At 36.2% G+C, this 13,664-nt stretch overlaps 1 protein-coding gene across 1 annotated transcript; it reads left to right on the top strand.

Annotated features, from left to right (window-relative positions):
- The first annotated feature begins 7,425 nt into the window (after positions 1-7,425).
- On the top strand, positions 7,426-9,683 carry LOC135085185 (gastrula zinc finger protein XlCGF8.2DB-like). The gene is made up of 5 exons (XM_063979938.1): positions 7,426-7,454; positions 7,537-7,601; positions 7,689-8,559; positions 8,648-8,778; positions 9,628-9,683. The coding sequence occupies exons 1-5, from the start codon at positions 7,426-7,428 to the stop codon at positions 9,681-9,683; spliced, it is 1,152 nt and encodes a 383-aa protein (XP_063836008.1).
- The last annotated feature ends 3,981 nt before the right edge of the window (positions 9,684-13,664 follow it).

Genomic DNA, 13,664 nt, shown 5'->3' with positions numbered 1-13,664 from the left:
TGGAATAATTGGTATTATTGTTCTTACGTTAAGTGGTAAATTAATGTTATACGAGTAATTAGGTAATTAATTTATTACTGCTTTTTCGTTTAAAAATTTGATTGTCACCCGTCCGTCTGGCCTATTGGTTCACGCACTGGATTGCAGTACCAGAGTTCGTGGGTTCAACAGTACAAACAATAAAATTATTATTATATGTAAGTAGGTAATACCTACTTAAACATACTGTTTGTGTCTGGTCTAGATGTTTTCATTAATATTATGTGAACTTTTATAAAAAGAGGACATATGCAAGAGCACATAGCTCGTAGAGACGATGGCCGTTAGGGCAGAAAAGTTCTCGAGTGGCGACCACGGGCTGGAAGCATGGGCAGGCCTCCTACTAGGTGGACCGACGATCTGGTGAAGGTCGCGGAAGAGCCTGGATGCGGGCAGCGCAGGACCGTTCATTGTGGAAAACCTTGCAGGAGGCCTTTGTCCAGCAGTGGACGTCATTTGGCTGAAACGAACGAACGAATATAAAAAGTAAAGTTAATGTGTTACGTTGTGTGCTACCCATACAAGCTTTGATTTAGGTACTTTGGGACCATACATAGCGCTGTATAAATTTTTTCTTACTTAATTTATGTTACTTATTTATTTTTGTTCCAGTTTGTGAAAAATGTGCGGACTTCGTCTACGAATACTGCTCTATACACGGCGCCCTGCTGGTTATACCGGACTACAAAGTAAGTGTTTAGATTATTGTATTTTCTTGTCTGTCTTACTACGCAATATAAATAGTCAAAATTTTTCTACCGAATTTTTTCAACTTTCGACTGTCGAAATCGATAATTCTACAACTCTAGCACAGTATAATATAATATGAGCTCTACTGTGACTCTAGTTTTGCCCCATCAACTTATCTATAGTCAAAAACTATCGAATTGATGCGGTGTTAAGCAAGCTAATTTGGGACTTGTAAATAAATATTAAATATTATACATAGTCATACAAGGTAGCAGGAAGGCGCTGGACGCAGGCCGCTACCAACCGGTCAACGTGGAAAGCTTTGGGGGAGGCCTATGTTCAGCAGTGGACGTCCTATGGCTGAGATGATGATGATGATTAAATGCCCTTAAAAGGATCTAACCAGAACTAACATCCTACTAATATTATAAATGCGAAAGTTTGGATGTCTGGATGTTTGTTACTCTTTCACGCCAAAACTACTGAACGGATTTTGTTGAAACTTTACAGTATTATTGTTTGTAACCCAGATTAACATATTATAGGCTATAATTTAAGCCGATCTGTGACACTATATTTCACGCGGGTGAAGCCGCGGGCAAAAGCTTTATTAATAAAACATTGAGTTTATCCCCTAGGTGCCTACAAAGACATCGTTCCCAGACTTCGTTCCGCGCGCGGCGCTCACCATACCGCGAGTGTTCTTGCACATAGCGCCATCTATTATCCCGGGTAAAAACTATTGTTACTATTGGGGTTCCGTTTCGTTGCGGGTCCAGTTTTAGATTTGCCACACTGGATGCGTTCTGCGGGCAGCGGTCAGATCAAAATGAACGCAGCCCGCGTCATGTATTTAACAACACAATCACCCTTAAGGTAGCCTTTCGAACTAAGCGTCACAGACGCAGCGTCTTTAGTTTTGGACTTGTGCCACCAACGCCGCGTCACTAACTCGCTACGAAAGGCTACCTTTATTAATAAAAGTTACACCCTAGTTAAACTCTGGCTTAAATTGTCATTGAGTATGGAAATGACATTTTAATCCAGAGTTCATTTTTTATTTTATTTTTATTTAATTTATTTGTTTAACAATGTTTCAACAGCATTAAATTGTACATAAATGTGCAGGAAGATACAACTTGAACATAAGCCAATTAAAGAAACACATTCTATTACTAAAACATTTTTAAATAAGTTAACGTGGGTAGGTAGGTGAACACTAAAACAATTCATCCTAGGTGTAACTTTTATTATTAAGGGGGTATGGGTTTGTCACAATAGTCGAGTGGCGGCGGGGTGCGAACCCGCGTTCGTCGGATCTCGAGTCGACCAGTTCACTGTTTTATATTGTGGATTTGCGCACCGTGATAAAATCTTTCGATGTAGACGACAAATGTGTAGTCCCTAAGTCGCCTCTTACGACACCCGCGGGAAGAGTAGGGGTTGGTGACAAATGTATTCTACTCTGCCGTCACCACACGGCTATAGGGACTACACATCAAACAGAGAATGGGCAGCAGCGCTCTCTGAAAAACATCAATCTTTTAAACTGCGATCTCCAACCCGCCTGCCAAGCGTGGAGATTATGGCAAAACCCTCCACTATAGTGGAGGAGGCTCATAGTCCAGCAGTGGACTGTAAAGGGCTGTTGATGATGATGAGACGACAAATGTTAGATACTAAGCCCATTATACATAGGCTTATCGCGTAAAATCGATAACACATGTGGGCGTGTCGCGCGACAAAAGCTTATCGCGGCGCGCTTCCTACAATAGGCCCTCCTGTAGGCCTAAGATGCGCGTCGTGATAACTTTTATCGACGCCAAAATGTATGGGCAAAATCGATAAAATGGCGTGATAACCGCTTATCGCGGCGCGCATCTTAGGCCTACAGCCCTCCTAATAGACAAGTTGCACTTTTTGATCGAATCGAAAATCGAATCCGTTAAAACTTCGGCCATTTTTCGACTGGTTTGCGATTAAAATGTGCACTTTGTCTAGACCCACTGATGATGATGTTATTTGACCCTAGGAGCAGGGTTGGGAGTGTTCACAACGCTGACTCTGCCAAGTGGGGTCCGCTTCGGCCCCTACCGCGGGAAGCGGGTGAAAGACATCGAGTCTTCTTACTGCTGGCAGGTGAGCATAGTCAAATTCAAATTCTTTATTAGTACTTACATAAGAGGAGGCGCACACCGTTGATTTTTAGTTGGCCGATAGTTGTGCCCGATTTTAAATTGTATAAAGAATCGGCCAAATCGAATCGGCGTAGTGTGCGCACTCCCATACATGCCCATACTGATCAACAGCCCGACTAAACTATCGGCCGACTAAAAATCAACGGTGTGCGCCTACTCTAAGTTGTACTTAACCTTTTCAGTACCTCTACTCCAGCATGAACAACTTTCGTCTTCGAATCGTTTGCGTATTCGACAATATGTCGGCCGTTTGGTGTAGTGGTTCGAAACAGACTATTCTGGAGGTTGCGGGTTCGATTCCCGCACAGTACAAACATTTGTGTGCATGAACATACGAGTATTTGTTTGTATTGGACTGGGTGTTTTCTATACAGGGTGTTACTTTGCATTCTTGCCATATTTCCAGAGGTTACTATATTACTGATACTGAACACAAATTCGTAAAAAAATAATGCCCGAAAAATTTTTTTTTTAATCTTGACTATTTTATTTTATCGACAATCTGTTAAACACACCACTAATTATCGTAACGCATGCACATCACTTGTTGGCGATGGCGATGGAGACTTTTTTACTTTTTATTGTATTTTTAAATATCTATTGCAATCTATTGTCTTTAAAATGTCTTTTTGACACTTGTAAAAAACTGAGAAATCCATCAATCACAAATCACGTTATAAATATTACAAAAATGTCTGAAGCGTATTCAAACAACGAATAATTTAATCAAAATGGTGCTTGAAGTGTCTGCAAGACGTCTTAGACGAAATGCTCGATGACGTACCCTTAGCGTTACACTACGCTTCGTCGTGCTATACTGTGCCTTGATCAGATGATCAGAACAGAGGACACTTTGAACACTTGCTTCGCAGTACGTAAACTTTGTAAGTAGGAACTTATAAATAAATAATTAATTGTGAATAAGGTGATTTCATTTCATACTTAATTTATTAATTTGTAAAAATAGGGTACAATGTTATAAATTAATTAAAATCCTAATAATTATTACATGTTTTTGACGGTCCTAAGCCCGTAAAGTAGAAAGGAAAATCTGAAATCAACTGAAGAGTATTTTAAAATAATTATTATGACTGGATAAAAAGGCTGGTACCCAGAGCCATAAATCAACAGATTATTAAGAACTAGGCCACGCCCACTAGGTTTATTCCACTTGCACCTGTAGAACGTGCGAGACAAAATTGGTTTATTCCAATTTGTACTGAAAAACCAAATTTACCAAAATCTTAGTGTACTTTCTTTATGGGAGTCTCTTGTTTATCTTAAATAATAGGTATTGTTCCCTACTTTTATCTCTGTGAATATGGCAAGAATGCAAAGTAACACGGTGTATATTTACAAAAAAAAAATTAAGTATGTTTATATCCGTTGTCTAGTACCCATAGTACAAGCTTTGCTTAGTTTGGGACTAGAAGCGCAGTGTAAAATGTCCAAGTATATTTATTTATATTCGACACTCAATCTAGTCCTAAAATACATATAATCGTAGCATTATTGATTTGATTTGACAGTTTTTAAGAGCTGTCTTATTAAGGCGATGTAAGTTATTCATAAAAGAGAACTTTAGTCCTTTAACTGTTTGTTGATAATTTAGCTTATTTTGGGGACAATAATATTATGGCGCTGTAAAATTTATAAGTGTTTTTGTTGCAAAATCCCGTAACAGTGATAATCTATACTTTTATACTAATATTATAAATGCGAAAGTAACTCTGTCTGTCTGTCTGTCTTGCTTTCACGCCTAAACCACTGAATCAATTTTGATGAACTTTAGCATAGGATAGTTTTTATCCCGGTTTTTGAAACAGGGACGCGCGCGATAAAGTTTTTTTGTGACAGACAAAATTCCACGCGGGCGAAGCCGCGGGCGGAAAGCTAGTAATTTATATGACGCTGCCTAGATGGGTGTGTAGGCCAAATTCTCCATTATTTGCTCTGGTTTTGTGAGGGTCTTCTTACTGTAGCAGACACATTCATAATGATGATAAAAATGAAATGGAGGTTTTAAAGATATTTATTTATCTTCCCAGATCCGCGACAGCAACAACAAATGGTCGTACGCGCTAGACGCGTCCGACCCAAACGATTCCAACTGGATGCGCTACGTGAACTGCTCGCGACACTGGCTCGAACAGAACCTCATCGCTTACCAGTACCAGGGACAGTTGTACTACAGGTCAGTGTTATACAGGACAGTGTTGCTACAGGGCATTATAGTAACAGGCCAGTGTGGATATATGGCAGTATAGTATAGGTCAGTGTTATACAGGGCATTATACTACAGGTCAGTTTAACAGAATGAAAATAAAGTACCTATAGGTCAGTGATTCCAACGCCTCCAACTGGATGCGCTACGTGAACTGCTCGCGACGGTGGCTCGAACAGAACCTCATCGCTTACCAGTACCAGGGACAGCTGTACTACAGGTCAGTGTTAATATTAATAAGTACTTTATTCAAGCAAACATTAGCATACTTATACAGGACAGTGTTGCTACAGGATATTATAGTACAGGTCAGTGTTGCTACAGGGCATTATAGTACAGGACAGTGTTGATACAGGGCATTGTAGTAACAGGACAGGGTTGATACAGGGAATATTATTACAGATCAGTGTTGAACTGTTGATACAGGGCGTTATAGTACAGGTCAGTGTTGATACAGGGCATTGTAGTACAGGACAGGGTTGATACAGGGCATTATAGTACAGAGGTGGAATTGTGTAAAGCAATCGTAATCATTTTACAGTTCATTACATACGATAAAGTCAGTTAAACAAAGCGTTTGACAGAATAATAGTACGTCATGAACTGTCAAATGATTAAGATTGCTTTACGCAATTCCACTTCTGGTCAGTGTTGCTACAGGGAATTATACTAACAGGTCAATGTTGATACAGGGCATTGTAGTAACAGGACAGGGTTGATACAGGGCATTTTAGTAACAGGACAGGGTTCAAAAATTGAATTTTAGTACAGGTCAATATTTAAACAGGGCAATATAGTCAGTGTTGAACTGTTGATACAGGGCGTTATTATACAGATTGGTGTTGTATCAAGGCATTATAATACAGGTCAGTGTTGATACAGGGCATTGTAGTACAGGTCAGTGTTGCTACAGTCAGGGCATTATAGTAAAGGTCAGTGTTGATACAGGACATTATAGTAACAGGTCAGTGTTGACACAGGGCATGTTAGCATGCAGAATAAAAAATATGCATTATTTAGAGAACTATGGTGGGATTGAGAGATGATTTTAATTTACATAAGAGAGAAAGAAAGAAATATTTATTACGATGAACATCACTTAGATTATTAGGACATTAATGCCCGTTTTCACCTTCAATCCCTAATTTTTAAGTGACCCCTATGGTAACACATTACCTATAGGAATTTCGTTTTCATAATGGGTCACTTAAAAATTAAGGATTGATGGTGAAAACGGGCATAAGAGTAATAAGTATTACTTACCTACTTTTTTTTGCAAGTGAAAAGAAAATTTAATTTCAGGACTATAAAAATAATACCAAGGTTCACCGAGCTCCTGGTCTTCTATGGGGCCGAGTTCGCCGCGTCTCTCCACATCGACCTACGAAACTACAACTCGCCAGCAAGCTATGTGCAGAAATTCGGTAAATATTGTATTTATGTACTAGCGGCCGCCCGCGACTTCGTACGCGTGGATCCCGTTTTACCCCCTCATTTGGGTGGAGTTTCGTAAAATCCTTTCTTAGCGGATGCCTACGTCATAACATCTACCTGCATGCCAAATTTCAGTCCGATCCGTCCAGTGGTTTGGGCTGTGCGTTGATAGGTATATCACTATGTCAGTCAGTCATCTTTGAGTTATACATATTTATTTGCCCGCGTGTTATTCAGTTCATCTAGTCAGAGTCAAATAAGTTCGTGACACCCAAAGTAGCCAAAAAGTTCGCAACACGTCTTTGGCCATTTTAGGTGTCACGAACTATATGACGCTGACTGTACCTATCTATTTTTACATGCTGCTGTCCTACGCCATTCCATTTTTACCAATTCAATATAATAATATATTTTATTTAAAGGAGGAGCGCCCAAGAAACCCAAACTCGCTACAAAAAAACCCAATACACTGCCAACATCGTCAACTGTTGTTGAAGAAGTAACAAGCGACGCAGATACAACAAAAAACAAAATTACAGACAAAAAAGAAAATAAAAAACCCAATTTAGACCAAAAGAAAGATTTCACACAAAACAACAACGAAACTTACACTGATAATAAAAATTCTCCCAAAACTTTGCACGAATTCCAAAATTATAGTAAAAAAATTGTGTGCGACCAATGTGGGCTAATATTTAAATGTAAAGACACATTGGCGTTTCATTTAAAAAGGCACGAAAGTCACAAATCTGAAATAAACACGCGTAAATTTGAATTAACCTCAACAGGTGACGTAGGAAGTTCTAAAGATAATAATATAAACAATAATAAGATGTTCCCATGCCATCACTGTGGAAAAAAGTTTTCACGTACCGATCACTTGACGCGTCATGTTAGGATTCATACAGGAGAAAAGCTGTTCTCATGTGAACACTGTGGAAGTCATTTCAGACAAAAAGATACTTTAATATCACACATAAGGACACACACAGGGGAAAAACCATTTACATGTAAATATTGTGGAAAAATATTCAATCGAAAACCCAATTTAAAACGTCATAATATAAGGATACACACTGGAGAAAAACCATATTCTTGTGAACATTGTGGAAAGAATTTCAGTGATAAAAGTCATTTAAAACGTCATATACGAACACACACAGGGGAGAAACCATACTCATGTAAACACTGTGGAAACAAATTCTCTGAATTAAGAAGTTTAAAATGTCATATAAGAACACACACTGGAGAAAAACCATATTCATGTGAACATTGTGGAAAGAATTTCAGCCAAAAAAGTATATTAGTATCACACATAAGGACACACACAGGGGAGAAACCGTATTCATGTAAATATTGTGGAAAAATGTTCAATCAAAAAAGTGCAATAAAACGTCATATAAGGATACACACTGGAGAAAAGCCGTTCTCATGTGAACACTGTGGAAAAAAATTCAGTCATAAAAATCATTTAGTAACACATATACGAACACACACAGGAGAGAAACCGTATTCATGTGAACACTGTGGAAAGAATTTCAATGTTAAAAGTTATTTAGTAACACATATACGAACACACACAGGGGAGAAACCGTATTCATGTAAATATTGTGGAAATAATTTCAGTAATAAAAGTCATTTAGTATCACACATAAGGACACACACAGGGGAGAAACCACACTCATGCAAACATTGTAGAAAGAAGTTTATTACCAAAAGTGCTTTAGGACGTCATGTTAGGATACACACCGGAGAAAAACCATATTCGTGTGAAAATTGTGGAAGTAGTTTCAGACAAAAAAACGATTTAAAACGTCATTTAAGGACACACACAGGAGAAAAACGGTATTCATGCAAACACTGTGGAAACAAATTCTCTCAATTAATACATTTAAAATGTCATGTAAGGATACACACAGGGGAAAAACCATATTCGTGCGAACATTGTGGAAATAGTTTCAGACAAAAAAACAATTTAAAACGTCATTTAAGGACACACACAGCAGAAAAACAATAAGTATTCATGCAAATATGGTGGAAACAAATTCTCTGAAATAAGAAGTTTAAAACGTCATTTAAGAACACACACAGGTGAAAAACTATACTCATGTGAACATTGTGGAACTAATTTCGCACGTAAAAGTACTTTAGTATCACACAAAAGGACACACACAGGAAAAAAACCGTTCTCATGTAGTTACTGCGAGAAAAAGTTCAGTGAAAAAAAGAAATTAAAAACCCATGAAAAAATACATACAGAGGAAAACCTGTATACCTGTAATTATTGTGAGAAAATGTTCAATATAAAATTTAATCTAGAAAGACATTTATTAGGATACATACAGGGGACAAACCATTTTTGTGCAATTTTTGTGGGGAAACATTCAGTGATGAAGGTAATTTGGGACGCCATATTAAAAAACACACCGGTGAGAATATGTTTACGTGTGATTTTTGTAACCATGATTTCACTGAGAAAAGTTTTTTGATATTACATATACGGACACATACAGGGGAGAAACCGTTCTCCTGTGAATTGTGCGAGAAAAAATTCTGTACGAAATCGCAGTTAAAGTATCATCTAAGGGCGCATACAGGGTGAATTTGCAATCAGTATCCAAATTTTTAGGAGCGACACAGAATCAGTAAGTTAATGTGAAGAAAACATTTTTTTTTTCATATTCATTATTTTAATCCGCTGTGTGCGGTTTCAAAATTGGCTATAAAAAAATAAGACTTAATAACCTTTAAAAATTAACACCATATTATTATCTTAAATGTTAAAGGTTAAGCACAATTAAGATAAAGTAGTATTGAAGTAGAATTAAAAATAATTAAGATAAAATAGTTTTGTCAAATTGTTCTCAAGAGCTAATTAAAGAATTTGGATACTGTTTGCAAAATCACCTCTATAAATTCCCCTATGGGCAAAAGCGTATTCTTGTGAAATATGTGGGGAAAGGTTCACTGAAAACAAAGAAAAAAATTTCATTTTAAAGACTCAATAGGGGCAAAACTGTTTTCGTGTGAAATTTGGTACAGGTGGTATTAAAGTACAGGTTAGTGTTGATAGAGGACATCAAGTACAGGTCACTTGATACAGGGCAATATGTAACAGGTCAGTATTGACACAGGGCATTATAGACCGGGTCAGCATGCAGAATATAAATTCTGCAATAATAATGAACTATTGGTGAGATTGAGAGATGATTTTAAATAGGTATATTAAGAGTAATAGTTATTACCTATCTACTTTTTATTGCAAATAAGAAAATTTTATTGTGGATAAGTATTGGGTGCTTCACAACTAAAAAAAGTTTGCTACGTCATATTAATAAGTATACATATGGAAGAATAACCGTTAACATTTCTTCCACTCAAATGTATAGTTTAATATTTTAGGCTTTATTAATTTAGTTTTAGATATTTTTCTCATGTTATTAAGAAACAATTTTTCTTCATTTGTAGTGTAAATTGATAAGTGGCAGGCACTTAAAAGTGGCAAAAACTGGCGCCAACTGGTGAAAAAATATTGATTTTGAATCAAATAAATGTTTGTATAATTAGAGTTGAAATAAAAAAGTGAAATATTTCCAATTTAATTTTTTTTTTCTAGCATGACTCGCTCACAAAAATATTAATTCTTAATTGTTTCCATCAGAAATTACTTACTTAGTTAATAATTATTTAGAGCTAAGATAGCTTATGTTCATTATACAGGGTGGAAACGATAAGTGATCTCACTCGATTATTTCTAAACTATACAAGATATCCAAAAACTGGTAACTGATCCTGAAAGTGCTTCACGAGCTCTATTCACCGGTACCAATAATAGGTTACAAAATAAACTGAATCTATCTGAAAATTCAATGTTTCCAGTCTCCATACATTTATTAAAACCGCAGTGTATTAAAAACTATACAAGATATCCAAAAACTGGTTACTGATCCTGAAAGTGCTTCACGAGCTCTATCCAACGGTACCAATAATGAGTTATAAAATAAACTGGATCTATCCGACAATTCAATGTTTCCAGCTTCCATACATTTAGTACTGCCACAGTCATGGCACTCATGTCTTGATAATATTACAGCAAGTAAAGCCTAAAACCAATGTTTTCCATGAATAATTTTAAATAAGAATGCAATTTACGAGTTAATTTTAAGTATTTATTTAAAATAAAAAAATTAACGCTTCTAATATTATGTGGCTGGCATAGTGGCATACATTTAGTATGGAGGCTGAAAACATTGAATTTTCGGATAGATCCAGTTAATTCTGTAACCTTTTACTGATATCGTTTGAAAGAGCTCGTAAAGCACTTTCAGAATCAGTAATCAGTTTTTCGATATCTTGTATAGTTTAGAAATAATCGAGTGAGATCACTTATCGTTTCCACCCTGTATGTAAATTGTATGTAGGTTTAGATTTTTCATTATAATTTCTAATTCTCAATAAAATATTATTTTTGAATTATTGTTTCATTTGATTTATTTAAGGATGCAGGCCAACCGGTAATTATACAGGGTGTTAGGTAAATGGGTATATGAGCCGACACTAGCCCATGTTAACATAGGCATATAAATGGTATGGTGAAGTTAGAAACTTGTTATCATCATTTTATTTTTTTTAATTTCATACAAAATAAATCTTATAAAATCCGATTTGTATGAAAATTAAAATAATTAAAATAAAGATATAAATTTTCTGACTTCACTATACCATTTATATGCCCATGTTAACATGGGCTAGTGTCGGCTCATATGTACCCATTTACCTAACACCCTGTAGAAATCATTGGGAGATGTTCAGCAGTGGACGTCCTGTGGCTGAAATGATGATGATGATTGTTTTATTTAGTTTAATTTTAACAGCGCTAGATGCAGAATTAGCTCTCTCAATGCAATGTTTTGGGTTCAACTCCCAGTAAGGGCATATTTTACAAACACTATTCAGGTGTCTGGATAGGTAGGTTGATAGGCTTAAATTCAAACTGATTGAAAAGAAATATAATTGCATGCTTTTAGTACAACTAATTATTGCCCGTGGCTTCGCCCGTGGAAATTTCGGTCTACTACTGTTATAGCCTATGTTACTTAGGGATAATGTAGCATTCTAATGGTAAAATAATTTCCTAAATCAGTTCAGTAGTTTCTGAGTTTATCCGTTACAAACATACAAAAATAATACGAAACATTTCTTTGAATTAATGAAAAATTAAAGACAATTGAAAATTTTCATGGTTTATAATTGATTTTATTGATTGTATGAGTTTTTCATTTTGCTATCGATGTTTTTGAGATACACAAACTGTTGCTGATGTATTTTTCTAGATATCTCATTATTATCTGCTGTAAGTAACTATACTTACTTAACTTTTTAGCAATTTTAAGTAAATTAAGAAAATGTAAACGTATACAAAATATTTATTTAATTACCTAGGTACAGTACATAATGATTTAGTCAAATTAGACTACATTTTACACCCACAAGGTGGACCGACGACATCATAAAGGTAGCAGGAAGGCGCTGGATGCAGGCCGCTACCAACCGGTCAATATGAAAGTCATTGGGGGAGGCCTACGTTCAGCAGTGGACGTCCTGTGGCTGAAATGATGATGATGGTACTACATTTTAGTCATGCTCATCACTGTAAAAACATGTCAGTCAAGAAACTATAGCAGGACAAAAAATTTAACCAAATACGAAACCCAAACAAATAAAATTGTCAAGCCCATAGTCAAACTAACTACAAAGAAGACAGTAACGCAAAGAAGTAAAAATAACAAGAAAGATTTAACAAGGAAGAGAAAAGAAGTTAAGAAAGTGATGAGAACCAGTGAAGATCTGATGTACGATTTAGATGGTGTTAACTTGACTATTGATTGGTAAATAATTAAATTGTTGAATAAATAATAGATTTTTTAATATAAAGCCTGGTCCGTGAGCACGTAGAATTTTGTCTAATGACCCCAAGCTACCCATCCTTATCGCTCGCGCGTAATTATGTTGCTGTCGCGCTCGCACACTCACTGCGGGCGCCCGTCGCACAGTCGCGACAGCAATATAATTACGCGCGAGCGATAAGGATGGGTAGCTTGGGGTCATTGGACAAAATTCTACGTGCTCACGGACCAGGCTTTAGTTGTTGCAATTCACGAAGGCGAGTGAGCTTTACATGTGTGGTGGCTCGCTACTGTTCGTTGTTCAAAAGTTTTGATAGACATTACACTATCGTTATGTGCATGTACACATACACACAAGTAAAGCTCACTCGCCTTCGTGAGTTGCAAGAACTATAATATAAAATCAATACAGCGCAGCCTGATCCCAAACTAAGTAAATTGAAAATACACATTTTAATTGCACTTTTTATTCGTATTAAATGTGTAAAACATAACAAAAAGTATTCGAGATTAATTAATATTATTCTTAAAATTCAACTAAGTACATAATTACAATAAATACAGGGTGGAATTTTGTAATACCACCTGGAGGGAAAGTACTCTTAATAGGGTAGATAGAAAATTTTACTCAAGAAAAAAAATCCTTTATTTTTGAAAAGAAAGAGAACTGCATTCAAAGATTTTCTAAAATTTTTGGAAAATTCACTACCATAGCATAAAATGGCAATGCCAGATTTTGTATGGAAGGTGGCGTCTTTTTTTTTTCGCGCGGCCATCGACCAAACTTTGTTTTTTGATTACAAAATAGTGTAATAAACCAAACTTACTATGGCATGTATACCTCTAAACTCAGTCTGAACTGAGTTACGAGCATTAGAAGTTTGATGATTTTCATACTAGATTTGCTTTTTCCGCGCAAGTTTTGTAAGAAATTGCAACAAAATTTTGCGCTATTTTTTTATTGCGCTGATTCTGCTGCATACTGATGTCTGGAGCCTTTAATGGATGGTATTGTTTGTTTTCACATACAATGTCACTATTTTGTTGCAATTTCTTACAAAACTTGCGGGCAAAAAGAAAATCTAGTATGTAAAATCATCAAACTTCTAATGCTCGTAACTCAGTTCAGACTGAGTTTAGGGGTATACATGTCATAGTAATTTTGGTTTATTA

This window comes from Ostrinia nubilalis, chromosome 28 (assembly GCF_963855985.1).
Source record: "Ostrinia nubilalis chromosome 28, ilOstNubi1.1, whole genome shotgun sequence".
Lineage (NCBI taxonomy): Eukaryota > Metazoa > Arthropoda > Insecta > Lepidoptera > Crambidae > Ostrinia > Ostrinia nubilalis.
Note: the sequence above shows the minus strand (reverse complement) of the source record. Positions and strands in the feature narration are given on the sequence as shown.